General features: G+C 35.4%; 1 protein-coding gene across 1 annotated transcript in view; it reads right to left on the bottom strand.

Annotated features, from left to right (window-relative positions):
• Positions 1–231: 231 nt before the first annotated feature.
• Positions 232–18623, bottom strand: part of LOC103770080 (dedicator of cytokinesis protein 4) — a gene marked incomplete at both ends in the record, with an annotated part of 79412 nt that continues 61020 nt past the window's right edge. The window contains 9 exons of the mRNA XM_008937329.1: positions 232–402; positions 1479–1560; positions 2264–2364; positions 2466–2549; positions 2636–2733; positions 8792–8948; positions 9623–9729; positions 11338–11500; positions 13010–13134. Coding sequence (XP_008935577.1) covers positions 232–402; positions 1479–1560; positions 2264–2364; positions 2466–2549; positions 2636–2733; positions 8792–8948; positions 9623–9729; positions 11338–11500; positions 13010–13134 — 1088 coding nt within the window. The remainder of the gene's footprint in view (positions 403–1478; positions 1561–2263; positions 2365–2465; positions 2550–2635; positions 2734–8791; positions 8949–9622; positions 9730–11337; positions 11501–13009; positions 13135–18623) is intronic.

Below are 18623 nucleotides of genomic sequence, written 5' to 3'. Positions count from 1 at the left end.
ATAATTCAAAATTAAGTAGTATATTTAAGATTTTCTATGCTAAGTATATTTAGAAGCTTCTGGTATGAAAATTTCACACTATAGGACAAAAGGTATGAGGATGAGCTAAAAATGTAACTTTTGCCTAGCAAAACCACATTTTCTTTCATAGAAATATAGGCAAGGACATGCATACATTTTCTATATTGGACGTGGAAAGGGGCAATAACCAACACACACTTGAAAACTTACTTGTAGTTGGGATAAAGCACTAGCTCCTTTGCTCTCTTGGGAAAGGAAGAAGCGTACAGACATAAGAAGCTCTTGAATACAGCAGCGAAATTCCTCCTCATTTTGTCCACCAGTGGCAATAGAGAATAACCTTCGAGACTGAACTATATACTTAAAGATATATTCCTGTGCCTACAAATATCAAAATCAGAGATAACTCATAACAATGAACCAGCTCATCTTTAAATAGAACACATGCAATGATTGTATCATTCAAATAATGACACGGGTCTGAAAGAGAACACCCTGTCATTTAATTTTGGCAAATCTTTCTACTGAAACACAAACAACATTTCAAAACCATACAGTCAGAAATACTCTTCCTGTGCCTTTCCTAATTTCTATAAACCAGAGAACACTTGTATTTTCAATAAATGGAAAACTGCAAAATCTCAGCATTGCTCCCCTCTTCCCATGCCTTGCATGTCTTTGGCTATAGAAACACTGGCTGCATAAACATACAAGGCCCACATAGGAAATAGGCTGAAATACTGAGCTTTTCTTAGAAGTTATCTGTCTGTTAAAAGTTGTTTTCCTGCCAACTGTTAACCAGATAATACCAAAAAACCCTAGCTTAAATTAAGTTGCAAAACTGTTGGAATGTAAATTAAAAATACAGCCCTTTCTTATTAACAAGGCACCTAAGTTAACATGAGCATAGTCAAAGCCAGAAAAAGGGTACCATGTCGATACTCTATTTCCAGACTGTAGCACCTGTCCCACATCGGATTGTTGTGTTGCACAACTCAGCCTGGCCATACACTCTGCTCTGTTGAAATGGAGCAACAAAGCAACAAACCCCACCATTTTCAGTAGAATTCTCCAGTGTCAGGATTGAACAATTAAGTTAGTATGCATTTCTGCCACTTAGATTCAGTTATGTGACAGTTGCTAATACCACCAATGCAACCTGTATTTGATTTCTTAGATCAAGCTCCTATTCATGTATATCCTCAGTCAGTAAGGAACACAGAGCTCCAGAGTCTAGTGGTAGTAAGCTCTATTGATCAACTTAGTGACAAAAAAGAACAACTAATAAATTGACTGCACTGAAAAAAGTCTGCAGGGCCCTAGAATCAGTACCACCATTCCATTATTTATACATACATTCATACATATAATTTATACAAACTCTGCTTCACTTCTTACGTTAAACCTATATGAATACAGCATTCAAATATAAAACAGCCTTTGAGGATTCTTATTACCTTTAGTACTTCCTGTATGTGCTCGTGCAGCTCCACTTCAGTGACACGATCAATATGCCACTTTAGTACTTTTATAAGATCTCTAGAATAGCATATCAGAAAATATTACAACACAGAAGTGGGAGAAGGGTTAATTTTGCACATAAAATGTAAACCAAAAGCTATCATATGAGAAACTGATGAAATAAAAGAAGACATAACTAAATTTCACTAATCACTACAGGGCCAATATTACACTTAGTTTTTAATCTGCTGAAAGCCACCTCGGAGGTTCCTGATGAAGAGGAAATAATACCAACATTACATATTCAGTAGAATGATTTTGACAGGGATACACAAGCTCAGTTAACCCAGAATAGTCCCTGCCAGCACAGACTAGCTCTGCTATTCCAGGCATTGATTTTGATGGAAGTGTAAGTAGCAAATAAATACAGAGAGAACAGCAGAGCAAGTGATACTTATTAGCGCACTGCTGTTACATAGACAGCAAACACAGTTGCAGCTTGGATGATGTTAAGGCTCGTATGTTTTTCAAAGTAATTCAAGTAAAGAGATCCACTAAAGAAAAAGATTTCAAAATGAAGCCAATGTTTGAGCATTATCCAGTAATCTTTCTGGTAACATAAAGGTTTTTTAATCTTTTTTAATGGCCTAAGTCTGGGCATTCATACAAGCATTGTATTTTATTTCTAACAATACTGTTTAATTTAACCTAAAGATTGATTCTGCCTAGTTTACTAGTAACTATCAGTATTCAAATCAGATAGAAAAAGTACAGACTTCACCTGTATGCAAGTGCTCCTGCAAAGTGACTTTCGATATAAGTGTCCATTACTGGCTTAAAGTGGTGAAACTTGCTGTCCTGCAGCAAATTTATTATGTGAACCTAAATGTGAAGGAAAAAAAAAAAAAGATATTCCTTTTTATACTTCATTCTTAAATAGTATTAAAAATCATTTAAAAAAAAAAACAAACAAACTTACTTACCAAACAATCGAATACTTTTGATCCATATTTTTGAGCGTTTTCATCTAAAATCCCAAATAAAGTGTCTAGTGTATCTTGAAGAAACTGGAGAGAATAAGAGACAGTTTGTTATTAAACAAATATTTTTGTAACACCCCTTGTATAATCTAAAAGGATAGAAAGGTATATACCTTCACTATTTCTGAACCATCAATTTCTTTTAATTTTGAGAGGCAACCTGCAATTTTGTCTGGGTGGGTTCTCCATTTCAGAAGGTCAAGCATATCTCCTGCAAAAACAAAATGCAAGATTTAAACTGGAAGCAAAGCAGCATTTCAGATTTAAAATTCTACTCTAACAGTCCACTCCGTAAAACTTGGCATCATTAAAACAAAAGAGAACATCTGAAGATTTGCTGTAATATGATCTGCCAAATAACAAATTTTCATTCCATCATTGCTCCACCAATAGAAACATAAGAACATGGTATTGTCTCACTACAATCAGTCTTCTGTGGCAGCAGTGTCATGCAGTCTTGTTCAGATGTTTGTCAGCTACCATCTTAAGAAAAGTCATTATTTTGCTGTCCCTTGTCCCATTAAAGGATTTGTTCCAGATATAGTCCCCTGACAACTAGAAAGTCTCCTGATTACTAGTTTCAGTATATTTAAAATATTTATATTCTCATTTTACAGAACAAATAATATCTCTGTTTATCCTGCTTTATTAATACAGAACAAAATCTCTTCTGGAAAATAAACTCTTCTGAGCTAAAACATACCTGAGTGTCTTCATGCTTTCTCCAGTTTTAATTCATTCTCCTTCAGCTTTTTTTGACCAAAATGGGAACTACGTTTCTGATGAGATTATGTTACTGCTTTCTGTATCATCAGCAAGCTCATATGTCTGCTGTAAACACTCAATATATATTTTATAGGATATGAGGGTTTATTTTAGTTACATCACATTGGTGACACAAATAGGTCTTTCTCCTGTTTCTCCAGCTCCTTGGCTACAGCAGAATCCCCAAGAGTCTCTATTAGGGTATGACCCTGCCTTTGGTACCATTAGATTTGATCTAATTTCTATTCTTTCTTATTAATTATTCAAATTAAAGTTACCTTGCTTTGCCTGTGTCTTATTTCGATTTTGTCCCTCTCAACTGATAAGCCCTTTCAGCTATATATTAGCAGCAAATTTCACTAACAGGCTCTCCAGTGTCTCAGATTTTAGTGAAGTAATTCCCATTTCTACCTGTTTCCACCTCTTTAAAAGAGAGATCAATCCCAAGCCTAATTCTTCAGCTCTAGTAGTATTTTCCTTCCACTCAGGAAGGAAATTTCTTCCTCAACATTGCAATCTGCTAGTCCCCTTTTAGCCTTTATTCACCAGTTTAAAAATTCGTATTATGATCTACACATTTTCTCATTTCCCATGTGGTGTGTTATTGAAGTCCAGATGGTTTAGATCTACTATGTTTTCTCTGAATAATAATTAATAGTAATAAAAAAAAATTGAAAAGAAAGATTAAGAAGTTTATTCTGGCATGGTATGCCTTTGACAAACTCATCTCACAGCACATTCCATTTAGCTACATATCCATTTTTTCATTCATGCTTTCTTGAAAATACTTGCATTAAATTCATTGGAGGGTGATGGCCCAGTTAACATATATTTAAGACAGGTGGAAAAGCAGATAACTACTATAGTTATTACACTTCAGTCATATGTTACCCCTTTCAGCTTCAGAGAAGTACTAAAATAACTTACTGTGAGACTGGGAAATTCATGTCCCGCACTATTCAATACTATAAAATAGAGTTTTGTGGGCTTGGCTTGGTTTTTCAGCAGTTTTTACTTGATCCTGACCCTTGTTGAACTCTCTGACACATTCCTGTTATTTTTCTCCCTTCTGTTGCAGGTTCTCTGCTTACTCTTCACATCTTCTGCCCATGACTCACTCATTCAGGTCTGCAGCACTCCTTTCAAATTGTATTTATTAAAAGTTCTATATACTTTTGAACTATTGAATTAAATAAATCCCAAAGCTCCGTTACATTCAAGTTTACTACTTCCACATCTCATGAACAGCTTTCCAGAATTTCTCAGTCTGGTCATTTGAAGCAGAAAACCTTAACTACCATCCAACCTTCCATCATTTTTAGCTGAACTACTGTCTAGCCGATCACCCTCCAGCATTGCTTAGAAGGACCTAGTTCTTCAGCAATGCTCTTTGTACTTTTCAAACTAAGTAGCTAATAGCAAGTCTTCCTCTTCGTCCAATAACTATTCAGGAGCCTTCTACTACAGACTGATTTGACACTGAATAACATTTGACACACACCCATCTTTGTGTCATTTTTTTCCTAGTTTGCTCCAGGAAAAAAGGGGAAAGCTCCTCTCTCCCACAAGAAATGAAGTAATAGAGTAATATTTAAGAACATTAAATACATCTCCACCTATCTACAAATCACACAGAATCACTATAGTTGGAAAGGACCTTTAAGATCATTGAGTTCAACCATTATCTAACTCTTCCAGACCACTTCTACACCATATCCCTGAGCACCCTATCTAGACAGTTTTTAAATACAACCAAGGATGGTGATTCAGGCACTTCCCTGGGAAGCCTGTTCCAATGTTTGATCACTCTTTTGGTGTAGAAGTTTTTTCCTAATGTCCAACCTAAACCTCCCCTCACGTAACTTAATACCATTTCCTCTTGTCCTGTCAGTTGCAGCGTGTAAGAAGAGGCCAACACCGGCCTCCCTACAACCTCCTTTCAAGTAGTTGCCAGAGTTGTTAATGGCAAACACTCACCATGCTATTCCATTAATATCTCACTGTTTTAAGTGATGCTGGTGGGAACAAACTGTTTTTATGCATTTATATGTTTCTTTCTTTGTTTGCTTCATGCTGTGTTAGTATGGAACAATTTGGATTAAAAGAGATCCTTGAGTCACACTAAGAGTCTGAAGGGTCTCATAGCTGCGTCAGAGACACATTCCAAAGATCAAGGACACATGATAGGTCCTATGAGTCTTTCTGTCAGGGATTTAAGAGAGAAGCATTATAAATCCAGTGAACTGCATTTGTCTTTTGGATAATTAAATGGACTTATACACTTTGTCCTGTTTAAGCCTCAACTTAAGTTGAGGAGTAGTGAGACTAGCTGAAGCTGTCAGTTCATAGCAAGAAAAACACTTCTTTAGAGGCTTGCTGGACGAACTTGGTGGAAGATAGTTGACAGTCAATATTAGGGATTTGTTGAGGGATTAAAAAAGAAAGAGAAAGCAAATATAAGGCACTCACTTCAAAGCACTGATTTCAAGGGAAATGCTAAGGAGGAAAGACATTGCTGAGATAACATTTGTGAATAGCCCAAGCATAAATGACACAAATAGAAAATCTGACATGTGAATCACCCGGGGAAGGGATAGCAATGTATTAACAGAAATGAGAATATAAAATTGTCCCCAAAAATAGACCCACTAGGAAAACATAGTTTTGGAAAAGGGAAGAAGTCCCTGCTGCTGATAAATTTTGCTGAAGAAGAAAAACATTTCCAGTCCTTTCTCTTAATCATGATCAGATCTGTACTTTTAAAATAGGCTACACCTGATCTACCATTCCTACCAAATAAAACACTTCCCTTCTCAAAGTCTGCAATTTCAATCCAAAGTGCTATATTTAATAAAAGTTTTAGAATCACGTGGGTAAGGAAGTGGCTTAGGGCGATCTTTTCATCCCCTACAAATGTTGCGATAGCAGAAATTGGCCTAGTGTAGCACTACTGCACTTCAAAAGCAAAAAGCCAAGTTCCAGAAGTGGCAGTCTACATTCCTCTTCCAACAGGCTCTTTCTGTTGTTTCCAACACTCCCTCCCAACTGGGGTCACTTTGGAAAGCTGCCCCCTGCTACTTTTCTTTTATTAATCACCATCTTGGCTTTTTTAAAATGCAGACAGACAGATTACACCTCTGCCTTGCAACAGACATGCGGCAAGGTCCGTTGCTCAGCTGCTGAACAGCAGCTTACTGTGGATGGGCTGATCAGTGCAGAGAAAGGAGTGGATACAGACTTACTAAAATGGTCTGACTTGCTGGACAGATCCTGAACCCTCAGTAGCCAGAAAGCCCTCCTGTATGTCAAAAGCTAAGGCTGTATTGATAACTATTTAGTACAAAAATACTATGTTCTCTCTCACTTTTTTTTTTTAAGATAATGCAATATAACTACCGAGCTAAGAATGTAATATATGAAAGCTAGTATACTTTTTTCCTAACATTAACTACCCAGGATCAAAAGTCAAGCTAAGAAAAAGCTAAATGGCAGACAGATTAGATACGGATGCATTCTTATGAGATGTGTCGATGAACACACAGACTCCCCTGGTTAGAAGGTCTCTGAAAATTGTTTGGAAATCCTAAAAACACCTTCAAAGTACCCAGGGCAAGGAACCTATGGATCCCAAAAACTGGGAATCAGTCTCCTTCCCTGAGTCCCCATTATTTTAATATGCATGAGAGCTGATGGCATGTGGGAACAATCAATGAGAGAATGACAGCTGAGTAAAATTTCCCAGCAAGCTAATAAAGCTGTGGTCTAATTCAGTCACACCCTTTATACATCTGGGTTTGGGGTCCTCCCTCACCCCTTGGCCAGACCAACAGCATAGTTTTCAGTTAATTTCCAGGCTGGACATTGTCTGTAGACATAGGTAGATTTCTTGAGAACTTCAGAAAAACCTCCAAACTTAAAAACAGATTAAAAAAGAAGCAGCAATTTTCAAAAGTACCAATACACATGTTTACTAAAAAAGTAAACACAAAGAACTTTTCAGTCCTGTATTTTTTAGTAAGTGTGCTACATTCTCTCAGGGATGGCTGAAGTAATGCTCACATGACCAAATATCCACATGCTTTGCTCTATGTTCATTTTCTGAGCATGCAATAGGTTTTGGCAAATTTTTGTTTAAAAGAACGGGGATTTGGAAACTCACCAAGATGAACTTCCCAAAGAAGATCCTTGGAGAAAATATGAGCCTGTCTATTGAAAATATTTCCACCCTCTGAAGTACTGCTGAAATAATTAACTTTTTCAGAGCTGAAAAGGGTATCAATATTATTCAGATGTTCTACACCCTCTTACTCAGAATACGGTTTTTAAAAAAGGAAATTTTATGCCCTATGTCACAGATCTGTTTACATTAAGTACAAAATAACTCCTGTACTGTGAACATAAATTAGTATTATAACCCCAGACAATAGTGCAACTATTTATCAGTGAGGCGTTTAAATTTCAGACAGGACCTTCACACATGTGCAAGTACCAGTAGATTCATGTGATTTCCTAGATCAAGGCCTTTAACTGAAGCAAATTTAGTCTCTCTGATTGCCTATTAGAAACCTTTGGGAAAATCTTTTATTGGCTAACTTTTATTACTTTGAAGCTAATTGCTATGAGTATACAGAATGGATGTGTACAGTGAAAGAGACCATTTGCTATTTGCACATAGTTCTACTAAATGGTGAAAATTAAGATGATTATTTCAATTTTAAAAGCTGATCTAGTTGTTGTTAAACACCTATGGTCAAACTGAAAGCAATTAATCATTTTATCATCAGACACATAAGAAAAGACAGTCATTCACATACAGAGAGAGGTAAGCCAGATCTTAAAACTATTGCAGCTTAGAAAAAAAAAAACAAACAAACTGTGGGTATACCAATGAATGGTCAGAAATACATTACCACGGAAATGCACAATTTTTAGAATTTTATGGATAACTTTTTCAGTTACAAACTGCAGCTGTATGTCAAATAAGAATCTTAAGAAATGTGTACAGACCAATGCTAAATAGCGCAAACGCATGCTTGTATTTCTATCTGCTGCTCCTTATATCCAGTGTATAAGATTGCTTTAAGTAGTAGTAAATGTTTGTTGGCTTAAAGGAAGAGAAGTAATACAACAAAAAAGCAGTATGTTCCTAATTAAAACCAAACTGCCAGAGCCTAAAGCTTACAACAACTATTTCATAAAATGTCTACAATAAACACATTAAGAGGTTTTGTGAAGCAGCTGGGGTTGAAAGCAGATTCCAAGAGTGCTGCATTTGATTCAAACATCATGTTAATCTGAAAAGCATTCCTGAACTACTTAAAATCAGTGGTTCATCATGCTGCATTGGTTTCCATCTGGATATAAAAAATTATGAAGAAAACCAGTTTGTAAAATGGATAGAACATAAGCTATTTTTGAGTACATCCATGCTTGCTTGGCAGAGAAAAGGCTAGTGATCACAGCCATTTGAATTCATCATCTTTTAAATAATCAACTTATCCTACCATTTTGTGTGAGTTTAGTGGAGCAGAGAAAGGACGTAATCCAGAAGGACTCTTTAGTGGTTTTTACTGCTTGGCTGTTGTTTCCTAGGAAAATTCCCTTTGAAAAGGGGAGTTTGAGGTAGCGACCAGAATCCTGAAGGTTTGTGTTTTCTTCACACTGTGAAAACAAACCAATTAAAATAACTGTACTGCATAAAAACAAAGACCAAATCCTTAAATTACATGAATTATTATTGTTTCTCTAACAGAAATTGAAGGATTTTCACTATGCTTGTTACAGCTTTGGTTTTGGATCATAGCTTCATGTCTGACATTGAAATCTAACAAATTTGCATAGGTTATGTCAAATTAATAGCTACAAATTTTGGTCTAAAATTTATCTGGGAGCATATTAGATCTTCTGAACAAAGAGATAACTTAAATGTGGAAACAAAAACTCCACAAAATTGAAATAGCTCTAAAAATAATAACATTAAGTAGATGTGCATAAAGAGCTTGCTTGACTTTTCCAACTTCGGGAATTCAATAAGAGGATATCATGGGGCTCACTTTGTGTGTTTTAATTGAACTTACCTTCATGAAGAACATTGTAAATAAAATGTAACATAACAATAGGACTTAGTGAAACTGGTACACTGAACTACATACCTGATTCAGTTGTAGCTTGTAACAAGAAGCTTAGTATTAAACGATCATTAATGGATATTTTAATGGTGACAAGATTATCACTCATTTGGTAGTGAATACAGACTTCCTCAAGTGAATGTTTCTGGGCATTTAAAGTATGTTCCAGAGGAATCATTACACCTAATGATTACTAATTCAAATTACCTTGTGTACAATGAGTTCATGGGTGCCATCTGGCAAAGTCCTCCCGTTTTCCTGCATTAGGGGCACGAAAGAAAAGCCAAACAACTTCTTCTCGCCCTTTTCTTTTGCTGAAATAGACATGTAAATAACAGCACTTAAAATTAATTTTATACCTTTTAGACAAAATAAATGCATAGAATGCAACATAAGAAAGTATACTAGAAGTTATTTGCAGCTAGTCAGCCTAAGATTATCTTAAATTTCATTTCAGATTTACACATTACCTCCTGTAATGGTTTCTTTTACCTCACTGTAAATCAGAAAGCAGTATTCTGGAACGATTTGGTATTTATTAAAAACAAATACTGGAAGCCATCAAGCATGCAGTCTTAGGAATATATAGACAACAAGGAAATCCAAAGGAATGTCACCTAGCTAGTCAAATATGAAGAGAAAAGGATTTTTTTGGTGACAAGTATTCCCTACAGTAGCTTCTACCTGATGGTCTCCATTTTAGGTCAGGCTCAGGCTACACTGCACTTATTTTCAAAAAAGACATCTGCTTCTATAGATATGACTAAAGATCACACTGTTTCTTACTCAAACATTAGATAGTAGATAACATTTACAAACTTGTATACCTAAGATCAAATTCCAAATCTCATCCAATATCTAAATATAAAGCAGACTACAAAACACTGAGATGGCATAGTTTTTACTTAAGCCAATGAATGCAGTTGCTGAATACTTTTGAAAATCAAACAATTTTTTACCAGATGTTTATATATGTGACTTTTGAGGTCAAGGTTAGCACAGTTTTGATGATGTAGATAATCATAAAAAAAAATATCTGACTTGTACTGCATGGGAAAGATTGTGCAAAAATGTATCATCTGTTTGAAACATAGTACTGATGTTTTTCCTTTACTATTTCATAGCTTACAAAAGAAATCCTAAAAAGAAATCAGTGAAAATGTCTTCCTATATTACCTGTTCCTTATATTTTGAAGTATGTACCCAAAATCTAAATATTCTCTCACTTACTGTGTGTGCTACTTTCTTCAGCAGCAATCTAAATAGTCAAATCTTGCTAGATCTACATCACTAAAAAGACAAACAGCAGCAGCAGTTTAAAAGATGTCCAGTTTTACCCACCTTTCTGTAGAAGCTTAACAGCAGTCAGTATTACAGCTATGAACCTTTTCTTGCATACCTTGATATGCAGAACGTGGACAGAGACCTCAATTTTTACCTCAAAATCATCTCTAAAATTCTTCGGAATGTTTAGAGAATTTTTGAATTTTATTTTGTAAGTAAAAGAAGGAAAAAAAAAGCAATACAAAAGTAATCTTAACTGACCATGATGTATCAATGCATCTACATATGTTTCCCAATGACTGGATTGCTAAACACGTACGAAGGAACAAGTACCATTATGGATAATTCACCACGTAAATTCTAAATTTGCTTTTTGAGTTTACCTGAAATGCTATTCATATTTGCAGCTGCAATGTTGTCTATTTCTACTAAAAGAACTAGGCTAGTTTCTTCTGGTATTTAGGCTTCACCAAAGCACTGAGTTTTACCAAGTAGAGCTGCAAGCCTGAGAAGCTGTGTCATAAAAGCATCACAGAGAAAGTTCATGCAGCTGCCTTTTTCCTGAGGTATTATGGAAATGCATGTGCTGACTGCAGCTGTAAGGGAGAGGAGAAGCAGAAGGCAGGAACAGTGCTTACTGGAACAGTGCCGGAATTCACAGCGGATGTGTGCTCCTCTGAATTTATCCACAGGAATAGGAAGCTTCAGCAGCTCAGCCCATCTGGGACCATTGTTATGGTAAAGCACAAAGGAATGGTACTCGCTGGCTGGGGGCTCCCCAGAGCCAAATGAGATAAAATCCTAATAAAGAAAATATAATGATTAGTGATTTAAAGACAGGTTAGTTCAATGGTAAGATGTCACCAAGGACTGCTCTTCCAAGGAAGATACTCATATAACGCCACATGCTCAATATCCTAAAACCCACAAAAATAGTAGCAGTTTGTTAACACTTGCTGTTTAGAAAAAAGGACAAGAATCATCCACACCAATGAGAATCAAAGTGTTACATAGAGGGAACGGGGTGATCAAGAAAGCTTAAGCAACAAATGTAGAGTCCCATGACACAGCACTGTCTATCCAGTGCTATACCCAAGCAACAAACAAGAATGTAACTGAGGCAAGAACAGCCCAGGCTCAAAATTATTAGTCCTCTGAAACAAGCATGTAAACCTGCTGCCGTCAGTGACTTGTCCCTGCATGGGGAAAAAAAAAACCAAAACCAAACCAAAACAACAATGACAACAACAAAGAATCAAAAAAACAACAAAAAAATAAAAAAAAGAAATCTGGATTCTCCAATTAGGAAGAAACAAAGTGTTGGGCGCTTTTGCAACACCCACAATGGTCTCTCCATAGCAAAGTAGGCAAATGGATTTGTCCGTGTCCTGATTTGTGCATACCTCTTAATTTTCTATGGGAAAAGTAAGCTGTAACTTTTCTCCTCAGCAACTATAAGGGATCACCTTTGCGTTTCAATATCCTCTTTCTTAAAGTGCATATGCATTAAAAAAAAAAAAAAAATATACACATGCTTGTGTACATATATAGAAAAACACTCACATGTTGCATGCCATGTATTTATATTCACAGTCTCACTTCACACACACACACAAAAATTTGCACCAGACTATTTGTGTCAGCCTTTCTTCATTTTGTCACCCCATGGCCCTCAAAATCACACAGAACATGTGAAAAAATACTTTCAAATACAACGGAAAAGCAAAAGATGCTAAATATGTATGGAAAAGGCTGAAGGTGAACAGAAATCTTTCATTTTGTATAATTAAAATATAAAACGGTGTCTGTTTGGAAGCTATCACCAGCAGCATGCAATGAAATCCAAAGTAAAGAAGGAATATTAATTTATTACTTTATTGGTACACAGTGGTTTTTACATCAAGGATCTCTGATTTATTAAAATCAAACAAAAAATTGAAAAAGATTGAAACATGTTCTGTGTACCATAAGAAAACATATACCTACTAGGAAGTATTAGTATAAAATAAAAAAATCTCCAAAATATTTCTCAACATTTTTCATTATCTTAATGGAATCATTAGCTATTTGGTTGACAATTATAGGTGTTTATCTGACTCATGTAACAGATCACAGAAATAAAATTAGCATTCATTTTATAAAGCTTTTAAGCAAAGTGGAAATACTTCAAATATGTAAAGGGAGTAAAAGATAAACATGACCTTTCCATACCATTCCTGTACTCTTCAAACAATGCCACAAAAGATGATCTACATGTAAAAAAGCGTATCAAAATTAACTACAGCAAGGAAAAATATACAACAAAGATACCTTTAAAATTTGGCCACTGCTGTCCACAACATGCATTGTTACTTCCACATTTCTGGCCACGCTTTTCCCTCCTTTCTCAAATTCTCCTCTTTCTACAGTGATATATAAATCATTCCTCATTTCACCTATTTAAAAAAAAAAAAAAAAAAAAGAAAAAAAGAAACACAGAGTGTAGAAAAGTCAGTTCAATTTGCTTACTTTGTTTTTACTACTTTAGTAGAGTCACCTTCTCTTCCAAACAGGGGACAGTATCACACCCACAATTTATCAGTATTTTCAGATTTTAAATAATAATGATTATTTTCATAAACCAAGAAAACAAACAAAACTTCACTCCTCTCAAAGCCCAAGGGATTATCAGCCATACTAAACCACTTCTAGGGGCTTTTACTCATCTGTTAGCTCTTTTTGGTCTTTATAGTGGCATCTCTAGCTATACCAAAGCTGGGGTCTAGTTTCATTTAATTCCTCTTTTAATCAAAGGCAATATTAATGTATTTTCTTTAATTTGTAATCATTACATTTCTCTTTTTAGTGTCTCCTTGAAGAACTGATTACAACTTTTTTACACTTGATCTCAAAAGAAAATGTATTACTTTGAAGAAGCCCTTCCATCAGAAAGGCAGGCTTTTCAGATTGCTAGCATTCAAATCTATCTTTCTGATCTAAAAGTTCTCAACATATTTTTTCATTAACAGAGCATTCCAAAGCATTACTCTTCTTTTGTTATATAAGAAATAAAAATCTTCATCAACACATGCAAACTACAAACCAAATACAGGCACTAACTAGACACTACTTAGTATGTACAAGTTATTAAATACTGCTAGCATATTTAAATTTAAATTCTTTGCACATTCATACATTAACATTCTAAGTATTCTATCAGACAGTAACCAGATTTTCTGGATGAGATCAATGCTAACTTTATTTTGGTTTCAGTTGAAATAAATTGCAAAGCTTATAGTTGATGAAAGGAAGATAGACTGGTTGACAGTTGTGTGGGGCACAGGACATGGAAGAAGCAGTACTGGTGATGACTGGACTGGCATGGTAATGAAGCTCCTGTTCTGTTTGAAAATGCTAAATCTGTTCCTAAAACTTGTAAACTAATCTAGGTCTGGACAAGCATTACCAAAACTACTTGGAAGCAATTGGACTTGCCTTGTGAAACATAGAAAACCGAAGGACAAATAGTATCACAATTGGGAGCATCTTCTAAAATTCTGATTTCTAGATTTGGTAAAAAAAGACATTGAGAAAATATGCTTTCATGTAGTGAAATGCAAGTTTAGCATAACGGGAATATCCTCTTTTAATAAAGCAGTTTTTCACTGAGCACTGGTTAAAAGAAATCAAATATGTTAGTTTTGTGGTTTTATTCATAGGTGTACCAATTAGAATTCAAACATAAGATGGATACTTGTACTGTGGGTAAATTCAATTAAAAGATATGTGAATAAGAATAAGAATAAGAAGCGCATCTTCAGTTTCTGGCTTCATTTAAATGCACACACAAAATCTGACCTGCTTGCACTCTCTGGGATCTCTCATGTTTCACATTTCCTGCATTTATTTTACACCACACAACTCTCCAGTGATTTTTAAGTACCAAAAACAATGATCTTGTTACAGTCTTCTAATATTTTATAACATTATTCCATCACCATATGCAAAGTAATTAAATGATTCCTCCAAAGCACAATCTAAACCATTGCAAAATGAAAAACAAAAAAGGTAAAAGAGGAAACTGCTATATTATCAAACCGCCAAGAATCATACTCATAAAAAAGGGGAGAAAATCTGCTATTGAATTACCTTACTATAAATTACCTTCTGAAACAATTACAGACAGAGGCTTGAATACAACTAGACAGAATGAAAAGAAACAAATACCAGGACTAGATAGTATTCACGTAAGGGTTTTGTGTGAAGTCAAGGATGAAAGAGCTGAATTACTATAAGTGTATGCAATCATTGAATCAACTCAACCTCTGACTTTTGTCAGGAACCAGGCTTGAAATAAGCAATGGTGGTTATCCAGGTAACGGACACCAAGTCTTGTAAAAAAAAAAAAAAAAAAAAAAACCCCACACATACAAAAGCAACTCCAAAACAAAGCCCAAATACAACTCAAAATCTCTGAAGGATGTTGTGAATGTGAGAAAGCTATAAGCATTCAAAGGAAGAATAGAGAAGTCATGGAAGAAGAACTAAGGGATATGAAACAGAGGATCAGAAGCAGCTCAGGAAATCCCCTGAGTTGAAAGTAGCTGCAGGCTGAGAGCGCATCAGGGAGTAATTACCATACATGCACATAAGCATGATCAGTTCTCCATCTTCCTCAGGTATCTGTTTACAACACTCAGCTAAATGGGCCATTGGTCTGATTCAGTAAAGCTGTTCTTATGTTCATTCAGGTCACAATACCCTTAAACCAACAAGATTCTGATCATTTTCACACTGCAGTAATATTTTATTATAAATGTTTTAGAAACCAGTATAGTATGGTTACCAAAAAGTGTGCAATATGTTGAGTCCTAGCTTAGTACACACGTAGTGTACTAGTTCTAGTTAGTTAGGAGTTGGTCACTTTCAACAGTTTCACTTTCAGAAAAAGTGACAACACAAATTAATCAAAAAGAGAAGCTCTGTTATAGAACTGATTTTAGCTAACCACTTGTAGCTGCAGCAAGTACTCTTTAAGGATTAACTTGAATTCTACATGCATTTCTGCTACATTCGGTCATTATGCTCACTTATCACAAGGAATTATTTTGGTTTTCCATGGGGTTTCACAGAAACATAACCAAATAATCTACAGAAATTTCATGACCTAGCCCAGATAAAATCAGAGAAAACAAATATTTTCCCTTTTCAGAGTAAACTGTACAGGATTTAAATGCAAACAAAAATGAGAGTGGAACAGGCTGCCCAGAGAAGTTGTGGATGCGCTGTCATTGGAAGTGTTCAATGTCAGGTTGGACGTGACTTTGAGCAACCTGATCTAATTAAAGATGTCCCTGTCCATGTAGGGGGCAGGGATGATGATCGTTAAAGATCAAGGTGATCTTTAAAGGTCCCTTTCAACCCAAACCATTCTATGATTCTATGCAAAAATAAGAAAGAATTTCTAAACAGAAGTTAAGCAGGCATTCAAAAATAGTGTCTGCATTTTAAGGATTTTTTTAAAAACCCAAACTCATTTAATTCCACCTTTTTAGTTGCCAGACGAAATCAAACCACAGGGTAAAAAGATACATGAGGATGTACTTTCATGAATATTGTCCTGTTCTCCTTTTACAGAATCTTTACAGAGTTTGTAGTCAGTGTCGTGAGAGAATAACTCAGATGAATTTTGTCCTGTTCCACATCAATTCAGGGTGTTCTACTCTCTTTTCAATGTCTCGGAGCAAATCAAGACATGTAGATCCCATAACTGAAAGAAAATGTCAGATTTTTTCATTTTCTTGCAAGGAAATTAAATTCAAGAGGATACTAAGCCTCTCACACTATATGAGGAATACTGAAGTTTTATCTGGAAATGAATAGAAAAGCAGAATGTGAACTATGGGCTATATACCATTGGTACAGTCTGCAGCAGGCAAATATAGCAGCAGCTTCCTTTTCTCAAATTATGTGGCATTTCTGACACTTTATAATCTTTACAAAAATAGAGGTTTTAGTTTAAATTTGGCCTTCTGTCTGGATTTGTACACACGTTTCACTTTTGGTTTAAAAAAGATCACTGCTTGCAAAGAAAAATGTAAGAAAACCAACTCTATTGAATTTTCAAAGCTCAGGTAAGTGTACTGAAACACTGAGAACTGAAACCCATGCTCCTGACAAATCTTTAGCACAACATTTGTATGAACATATTATGAATAAAAGCTCATAAAATCAAAATGTTAATGGGGTCGTAAAAATCAAGCACAAAGCCTTATCAGAAAATAGCTGACAGTAAAAAAAAAAAAATATTTGGAAACTTCATTTCATTAGAAGAACATGCACCATTTTTCTATGGGCTCTTTGCCTTAACCAGTATACCAGGCATATTATTCTGACAGATTAAATCACCTTTTTACTATAAAGGGCAATTTCAGCTGTAAGTTGCACTGAAAGGTGAAAACCTGCTGAATATCTAAGTTCTGAGGTAGATTTTGGTAAGCACAAATGGTATTTTCAGCTAAAGTACCTGCATGACTCAAATCTCTGCTAAGGTGTATGTGTACTGAAATTTTTACCCAGTCTTATACCTAGCCAAATATGAGGAATTTACACAGAAACAAGAAAAGCATATCTTAAACAGTACAGTACATCAGATTTCAAATACTGGTTGAAAACACGCATATACAGTAGAATCTCATTCAGACATGGTGAGACTTTAAACATGATGAAAAAAGCAACACACTTATCCAAACTTATTTCCATGTTGAAGAATAAAAAAGTCCCTTTCTCTAAATCTGTCTCTAAATCTGATGTGAAAACATCCAATGGTTATTTTCAGCTTGAAGTTTGCTATAGGAATAAGCAACTGACAACAATATTGAAAATTATGCTCAACCTTAAGGTGACAAACATACCTCTATGGATAATGAAGTTGTGTCATATGAAAGATCTAGATCACATAAAAGCATTTCTTTCAAAAGAAAGACCAGCTCATTTTTCCCTGTTCTTATGAAGCATTTCCACTCCCAAACTGTTCCTGTGACGGCTTTCTTTCACCTTTCTAAATTCATGAGCACTTCCAGATCATTCAAAGAACATGTGGGTACCAATATCCAGTTAGTAACACTGTTAACCAGTATAGGGTCAAACCCCACTCTAAGTCAGCTTTGTCTAGGACTGACATACAGAATTTTGGGTAAAAAAAGACTATAGAATGGTGAACACACACAGAAGGATCATTGAACTGTTTTGTGAAGCTGTATCACCTTAATCTCCTTAGAAGTGAAGGACAGTTCTAGACATGTGGGTTATGAGCTGAATCAACAGAAGCTGGAGAAAAGCAAATTAAAGAGGCATGTGTTGCTCTTGTGTGTTGTCTGAATTATATCACTTCTTAAAAAGCTGATTATCTTGCCAAAGCTACTTTCTAGCCATTATCCCAATAAAAAAAAGACATTAGCATGTTACAACCAACCATAGGGAAGGCAGAAGGCTGTTGTACATTGGATGTGAGATGACAACAAAGCTGAAAAAAAAATGTTGCTGTTGGTCCCTGTGAGAGTAGGAAGTAATAAGCTGTCTCTTGGATAAATGAAGTAACTGTGAGAATCAAAGAGTGTATCTAAGGAAGCTGTTTGTGCTTACTTCAGACAATGTAATGTTTTGAAAAAGGGTATCAACACATTCTGTCTTAATTACACAAGTGACCCATTAACCTAAAGCGTTGGCACAATATTGTTAGCACCCTTTTATTTCATCTGGCTAATCAATACCAGATTTTTAAATATTAAAAGCTACAGTACTCCTACAGGAGCTTCTATTATAAAGTGAGAGCCAGAGCTATATGGAAATTGAAGTTCTATATAATTTAACAACCAAAAAAAAAAAAAAAGTAAAATGATGTGGATGATGATACAGCCTTAACCTTTGCAAGCAGCACATGTTC

This window comes from Merops nubicus, unplaced genomic scaffold (genome assembly GCF_000691845.1).
Source record: "Merops nubicus isolate BGI_N331 unplaced genomic scaffold, ASM69184v1 scaffold1913, whole genome shotgun sequence".
In the NCBI taxonomy this organism is placed as follows: Eukaryota; Metazoa; Chordata; class Aves; order Coraciiformes; family Meropidae; genus Merops; species Merops nubicus.
This window is presented reverse-complemented; position numbering and strand designations above follow the sequence as displayed.